The 7,738-nt window shown below is 44.9% G+C and overlaps 1 protein-coding gene across 1 annotated transcript; it reads right to left on the bottom strand.

The window, feature by feature from the left end:
* Window positions 1–3,306: 3,306 nt before the first annotated feature.
* On the bottom strand, window positions 3,307–7,059 carry NXNL1 (nucleoredoxin-like 1). The gene is made up of 2 exons (XM_019513722.1): window positions 6,201–7,059; window positions 3,307–3,640 (listed from the first exon to the last, which is right to left on the bottom strand). Exons 1-2 carry the CDS (start codon window positions 6,524–6,526, stop codon window positions 3,346–3,348), a joined length of 621 nt encoding a protein of 206 aa, XP_019369267.1. The 5' UTR covers window positions 6,527–7,059; the 3' UTR covers window positions 3,307–3,345.
* Window positions 7,060–7,738: the final 679 nt, after the last annotated feature.

Here is a 7,738-nt window from a genome sequence, read left to right as displayed (position 1 = left end):
CAGCTGGAGTACTGCATCCAGTTCTGGGCGCGGCACTTCAAGAGGGATTTGGACAACATGGAGAGGGTCCAGAGGAGGCCACTCGCATGATCGGGGACAGCAGGGCAGGCCGTATGAGGAGAGGCTACAGGACCTGAACCTGTTCAGCATCCACAAGAGAAGGCTGAGGGGGGACCTGGTGGCCGTTTACAAACTAGCCAGGGGGGACCAGCAGGCACTGGGGAAGTCCCTGTTCCCCCGAGCACTACCAGGAGTGACTAGAAATAACGGTCACAAGCTGGCAGAGGGTAGATTCAGACTAGACATCAGGAGGCGCTACTTCACCGTCAGGGCGGCTAGGATCTGGAACCAACTTCCAAGCAAAGTGGTGCTGGTTCCTACCCTGGGGGTCTTTAAGACAAGGCTAGACGAACACCTCGCCAGGGTCGTTTGACCCCAGTACTCTTTCCTGCCATGGCAGGGGGTCGGACTCGATGATCTGCTCAGGTCCCTTCCGACCCTAGAAACTATGAAACTAAGCATGCTTATTTTTGTAATTGTATACTTCCTTTCTACCTCACTGTTTCCTTTATCATCATACCACTAGATGTCTAGGATGTCTTTTAAAAATTCAGATTTTCAGAGCCATCTATAGTCATTGCCATTCAGCATTATGTTGTGGTGAAGGACTTAACTTGCAACTGTTCCCTCTTAAATCCATAATTATTACACATTGTATGCCTCATTATGTATATTACCAACCATAATAAAAGTCCTTTTAAGTAGGATGACTTGAACTTTCTCACTGGGGGTTTAAAATGTTGAACTCTTAGTAACCAGTGTGGTTAGGACACAAGCTGCTTTGTGGCCTATCAGTGAACGTAGAAGAGGGCAGCACTGGGCCCAATTTCTGCATACAATTGGTGACTTTGTTCACACACATTCTGTACACTTGTTATCTCTGGATACTGGGTAGTTCAAGTGAGTTTCCAAATGACAATGTTGATGTCCAGTTTAGCTACACCTTTTCCCTGAAGAGGTCACAACATAAGCTGGACAGTACATGAAAGCAGATTTGCCAGTTACATAACTTGCATAGGCTGTTCTGTGCCCTTATTATCCTGAGATGGCCTCGAACAACAACATGCTCATGCCCACAAGGCTCTAATTCCCTTTCATTGGGATTTCTAGCAGGGTTTCTCAGCTGCTTTTAGGGAGCACAAGATGCAATTGCATGTTTACTCATTAGGCAGAGCAGCTGCAGTCTTATGCCCTTGTCCTCAATTCTGTACATGATTGCTACAGGTTGATTTTAAGCTGGCTCTGCTCCGGAGGTTTTGTGAGATTCGCAAGTGAGATATGCACTGTTCACTTAAATTACAGATCTGTGTGAGAACTATATTCCTACCATTGTTATAACTAACTCCTCAGATGCTTGTCATTGAAAGCATTTAATACAAATGAATGATATCTCTGCTTATCAGTGTGACAGCACTTTTGTGTGTAGCTCAGCTTTTTCCCCCTGCTGTATGTGTGGATCTTTCAGTAGGAACAGGGAAGAGAAAGCATTTAAAATATCAGAAAATGTGATTGTAAAATCACAACAATAGACACAGGATGTCAGGTGATCCATTCTGGACTAATGTCCAGGCTACTGAAGAAGAATAAAATGCAACAGGCCACTTCACATGCTTAATCTTAAAAAAAAAAAGCAAGCTATTCTGCAGTTCGTTACTTTTCTGCTTGTGTCCTAGCATGTCAGAAGTGTTGTAAGTCTGCAGATACACTCCTTTTGTAAGCTGAGCTGGCTATGGTTGTACTAGCACCGTGGCAGCTGTGGGTATGATTGAGCCCCTCCCAATAAGTCATTTTCCTCTTTTCCTTCTTTCTTCTACCAGCCAGACAGCCCCAGGGTAAAGTGAAGGAGAATCAAGTGGGTAAACAAGTTGAACAGGCTGGTCTTGCCTTGTGCCTCTCTCCTTTTCACCAAAAAACAGACACCTCCTTTTAGTTCTTCCAGTAATTCACGTAGGCTCTTTACAGTCTCAAGCAGAATGACTCTCTGCTCTTACGCTGGTCAGGTCACGACACACATTTAGGCATCTAAATTGTTAGGCAACTGTGTAAGTGGTTTGACCTCTAGATGTGTTGAATAATGGGATTATGGGGAAACAAGAAGTGCTGGACTGGAGTCGTATGTTTTCTCTCTGCAGACCCAAATGCCAAAGTTTTGTGAGATAACAGGAACTGGGCTATTCATCAGCTTAGCCTTTCAAGAATTAGCAGTGTGTCCTCATGCAAAACTCGTTTAAATTCAGTCAGTGCAGTTAACGAATAACAGCAGCCAGGGATTAGTTTAGAAAGAAGAAAGAAACCAAGGATTCCTCAAAGCAGGCTTCATTCAGATTATGCCTTGTTACATCAGGGACTAAAGGAAATGGAACTGGCTCTTTATTTCAAATCCCCCCATTAAACCATGATGATGATGCACTTAAGCTTTAAGGTTGCAGCTAGCAGAAAAAACTTAAAAGACATTATCGAAATTTGCTCAAATTACTGTGAAGTAAGAGCCAGAGCCTTGTTTGTAACCAGGATATAGGTAGGTTTCTCCACAATTGTCACTTCCAGGAGATGGCAATAGAGGTTAGCAAATAATGAATTATAGTTAGCCACAGTTTTACATAATCTGTGCATAACATCTAGGATAATGGAGTGCGTCAATGAGCATAAAAATGGTGATGAAGCCATCTGTCCAGTAGCACTGAAATGAGTGAATCCTAGAAGTTAAACTTTAAGCTGTGTAATGTTACCAGTGATAGTAGAAGGTAGACCCTACAGCTGCCACAGAAATCCTGAGATTTTTGTGGTAATACAAGTATCTATAAATACAAGTTCATGCTCTGAAAGTGACTGCCTTAGAGCTGAAGGCAGCTGGTATTTGCTGGGGAGTCTCTAGAGTCCAGTCTTCTAGCTGGTATATGTGTAGCTGGAGCATCTTAACTCCCAAGCAGGACCATGAATGCTGCGTGCCCCCAGAGGCTGTGGGGGCACGGTGAGCTCCCACAGGTGGTAGCGGTGGTAGGCGGCGCTGTGGGCAGGAGGAGCGTGGTGGTGGTAAGCAGGGAGCTCCCGCAGGTGGCCACGGTGCTGTCAGTGGCAGGAGGGTGGTGAGGGAGTGGCAAGCACCGACCGGCGGTCAGTGACCACCTGCAGATGCCGCCAGCAGTGGCAGCAGTGGCCAGCAGCAATCACGGACTGCCTGCAGATGCCACCGGCAGTGTTGGCAGCACTTTTTCACAGGGGGTGCACTGCCACACTCAGGGGGTGCACATGCACCTATGTGCACCCTCTACGCATCGTCAGTGATCAGGACATAGCATCTTCCTCTTCATTTTCCCTCTTTTCTTTCTTCATTTTCTTGTCCAGCTTGTACTTGAGGCGGTGGATGGGGTCAGTGATGCTTCTCAGGGACATGTCATCAAAATCCTCCACCAGGAGAAAATTCCTGTTGATCAGGTCACCAGCCTCCTCCCAGTTCTTGAAACAGGCAGGACCCAGACGCTCGATTTCCTCCACAGCATTCCCAGAAATCACTTCTCCACTGGGCTTCAGTACCACCACTACAGGTGTGTCACACACAACAAACATTGACTCCAGTTCCCTGGAAACCAAAATCAGAAAGTTTAAATCACAAAGCCCAGAGCTTTTTAGACAAGGTGCTACAGACTACGTGCCACCCACCAGAGCCGTCTTTAGGGAGAACTGCTGCCTCTCCTACAGCAGGCTGCAGGCCGGATTTCCAGACCTGTTGGTGGTGGTCAGTTGCAGGACATGCATTTGCTTACCTGGCAGGGGAAATACCATGACTACTAAGGTGGTTTTCCAGCTGGCTGGGGAAAACCACGAATATGGCAGGAGGTAGTACACTAGCTGAGCACTTTCACTTCCAGTGGGAAGATCTCGGCTATACACTGCCTTTATGGAAATGGGAGACTTCTCCCTAGCTTGCTCCTGTGGTCATACGACTGAGGGCAAGTGAAAATCAGGGGCATCCAAACCCCAAGCTTCCAGGCTTGGGCTTGCACATAGGATGCCTGCCAAAAGATCTGAAACCCCAGGCGAGGGGTGGAGGATGTGTCCTGGTAGTAGGGCCACATGTGGTTCTTGAATGAACGACACACAAAAAAAATTCCTTAAAAAAAGGACATGGATTTGCTCTGAAGTGAAACAGTCTTTACCATTGGAAGGCAGCATGGGAACAGCCTGAAAAACAGAAGCTAAGTTAGGAATCCTGCCTGCTAGTCCTGACTTTGAAAATGATTCTCACAAAGAAGGCTCTGGCCTTAACGGAGCACTTCCCCGCCATGCCTGTAGAAGAGGAAGGAATACTTCAGCTCACCTCCAAGGGAAGAATGAACTCATAAATATTGGTAAGAAGCTTTGAAGCTGTATCATACTCTGATTAATCATCAAGGCTAGGGACAGAAGTTACACATAAACCAGTATAAGTGATCAGAAACTAGTTTAAACCTGTAACAGAACAGACATTCAGTGCACATAAACCAGTTTCAGAATAGCTGAAACTGGGTTAAGATAAAGCTGGCTGAATGTAGTACCAGACTTAACTGATTTAGGTCAAACCGGTTTATGAAACTTCTGTCACAGACCTGATCCTGGTTCAAGTTAAATCAGAGTCCTTCAGCATGCTTTGCAACCCTGGGCTGGGCTGGGCTGTCTGCTTCAGAGAGCAGGGCTGGCCCCGCCCCTCTGCTCACTGCCTTCCCCACCAGGAAACCCTTGCTGGGGTCTGGGGCCAGGGAGGGGGATTAAACTCACTGTTTCCTGACTACAGAGTTGCCCTGCCCTGCTGGATTACTTACTGCTGGCTGCAACTGTGGACTACAAATCCTGAAAGCAGGAAGAGGAAGTGATGAGCAATTCTGCAGAGTCCTGCTGCTGTGACTGGGAACTGCAAATCCAAGAGGCCTTGGGGGCAGCAGGAAGAGGAAGTGAACACACAGCCCATGCTGGCTACCTGCCAGAGAGCCATGCTGTAGCACCCCCTGGCTTCTGGCTTGAGCCACTAAGCATGTGGCTGCATTTCCTGAATCACAAATAAATGTCTGTTCAATTGTTTATTGGTTCAATCTTTGCAGCTTAGAGTAATCTGCAAAGACTGAATCAATTCAGCCTTGGGCTTTTTGACTGTCTGTACTTAGTCCAAAGGAACAGTCACGTCATTTAATTATTGCTTATTTTATATTAATGAAGTCACAATAACTTGCAGCCTTTTTCCCTTTGGTGTGATGTGAGAATTTGGAGGACTGTTGCCAAGTGCTTCCATAATGTTTTTCTCATGTCTTTCTTATAGCCTACAGGGACAATCTCTTTAAGAACAAGAAATAAACAGGAGTCTGTAACGGCAATTCTCAACCGGCATGCCAATGGAAGATGAGAAGAGAACCCAGGTCTTCCGCTCAGATATCTGGACACGCTGCCTTTCACCCAGAATGGTCTGTGTTGTAGACAGCACTGGTGGTGATCTGTTCAGACCTTTTCCTGTTGCCTTTGCTTTTCCTGCACTTTGGTGTTTTCTAGTCTTTCCCTTATGACTGTCCCTGCTGCTCTGTAGCAGCTGGTCTTGTTTTGTTCAAACAATCCTTAGAACTAACTTCTTTCATGAAGCCAGTTGATACATATCCACCAAGTACATGTTTAAAATAAATTATGATGAGATCAAAGCCTCAGCTTTGGGAGGAAAAGGTGGGTGTGGTGGACTAATATTAAGACTGGGAGTCAGAACTCAAAATTCTGATTTTTTTCTGACTCTATCCCTGCAAGGCCTTGGTCAAGTCATTTCCTTTTCTAGACCTCAGTTTCTCCATCTTTAACTAGCAAAAAATGAAGACCTACCTTCTGAAAGAGAAGCACAAAGTACTGCTGTCATCTACGTAACTGCAGTGTTAACTATGCTTGGTTACATTATAGGATCCAAGACAGGGAATGTCTGCGTTCACTTAATACAGTTAACACCCTGGAGTAATTTGATAATGCATACAGGAATAACTTGCCTTGTACCAGTCTTTAGGGCACACAGATGCTGTAATGTGAGGCTTTGGATAATAATAGAAATATTTAAAAGTTTGGAAGAAATAACAGCATCTGGAAAAAAAAAATCAGAAGGGTACTATTACTATCTTATTGCTATATCAAGCTCTTACTTTTTAAACTCATCCTGGAAAGGCAGGGACAGCCATCTTTTTGGCATGGTCTTCAGGAACTTTTCTTGCTTTTCCTCTGTCTCATCCTGAGACACATACACCAGGACCAGCTGGGAAGCTCTTTCCACATAGAACTCATCAGTGAGTCTCACAAAGAAATCTTTGAGGACCGGAGAGAATTCCTGGCATCGAGGACATTCACCAGACCCAAAATAAAGCAGCATCACTTTGTTTTCCAACCTTCGACTAAGTTCACGCTCTGTGTCCAGCTCATCACAGTCCTTGTTGTTTACAATCAGGATCTTCCCAGTAAAAAGGGAAGCCATAGCTAAGCCTAGGCATTCAGGTTGATACTGTTAGTTAAATAATTAATCCATTTTGGAGGTTTTGCAAGGCAGGGTTTCATTCTGGTATCTGGAAACTCAGTGGGAAGGAAATGTTATGCAGTTTCTTCAGAGAGTCTTTTTGTGTGGCTCATGGAGTTTGCCTACAGGTGTTTGTCATTAGAACCTTTCCTTCTCTATGTTGTCTGCATCATAAAACTGAAGATAATGCTTCAGTCTTGCTACTACTCTGAAGGGTTAGTTGAGTTTATAGTAAATCCAATAATCTGTCTGTTGTTTTTCATCAACCAAGCTATTAATAAACTGAGGACTCAAACTCTGCAAAGTCATTTTTAATCTTTTTAAACTGATATAGTGGCTGCTGATTAACTATCCAGAATAGCTAATAAACTATAACAGGTATTCAGCAAGACCTATCATTGCTGCAAATTCTGATAATTTGCTGGTGGTAAAGCAGGTTCACTGATGATTATCAATGTTCCTTCTAACGTGTAGCGATCTTTGAGTATGCTGCTTTGGTCCCACCTCCTTTGGTGCAGGCTGTCATTCAGAAGCATGGCTGGTATTCCCAGGCAGTATTTGCTCTTGGTTACTATTCAGAAGCTTATCTGTGGTATTCCTGTATTCACCTAAGCTAATAAAAGAGTTTCATTTATAATTTTAGTCTATGCATATGTTTTTTTAAAGGTGTGATCATTTACATTTTTGTAAAGTTATCTAATTAAGGGAAGTGTGTGTGGGGTGCAGATGTCTTTTCTGGTCACCTTTCCCTTGTCATGGCAGGTTATGGATGGATGGACATAAATGCAGCTAACCCCTGTTTCTATGGAACGGGAATATTTCCCAGTTTTGAGAGTGAGAAGATAACTGGCTTTGTGTGATTTCTAAATGACCAAGCCCCTACCTCACCTCGCCTTGGGGAGCGTGGAGGCACGTGGTGTCGGGACTGGGGAGTGGAGCAGTTCCCCAGAGTCCAGCAGTCTCTCCCCACCTGCACTATGTAAATCTCACTCGAGCCTCTGATTGCAGCACAGCAAATCTCTTTGATCTCAGATGCTGATTTTAATTTGGGGTGGCGGGGATACCCATGGAGGACCTGCTGCAGAGAAGACACTTGGGGCATATTTGGTCTGCAAGGAGTGACTGCTATTAGTCTTAGAGAGCTTCTCTCTCCCTTTCTTGGAGGATCTATGG

Source organism: Gavialis gangeticus, unplaced genomic scaffold (assembly GCF_001723915.1).
Source record: "Gavialis gangeticus isolate Ggan-Ray unplaced genomic scaffold, GavGan_comp1, whole genome shotgun sequence".
Lineage (NCBI taxonomy): Eukaryota > Metazoa > Chordata > Crocodylia > Gavialidae > Gavialis > Gavialis gangeticus.
Note: the sequence above shows the minus strand (reverse complement) of the source record. Positions and strands in the feature narration are given on the sequence as shown.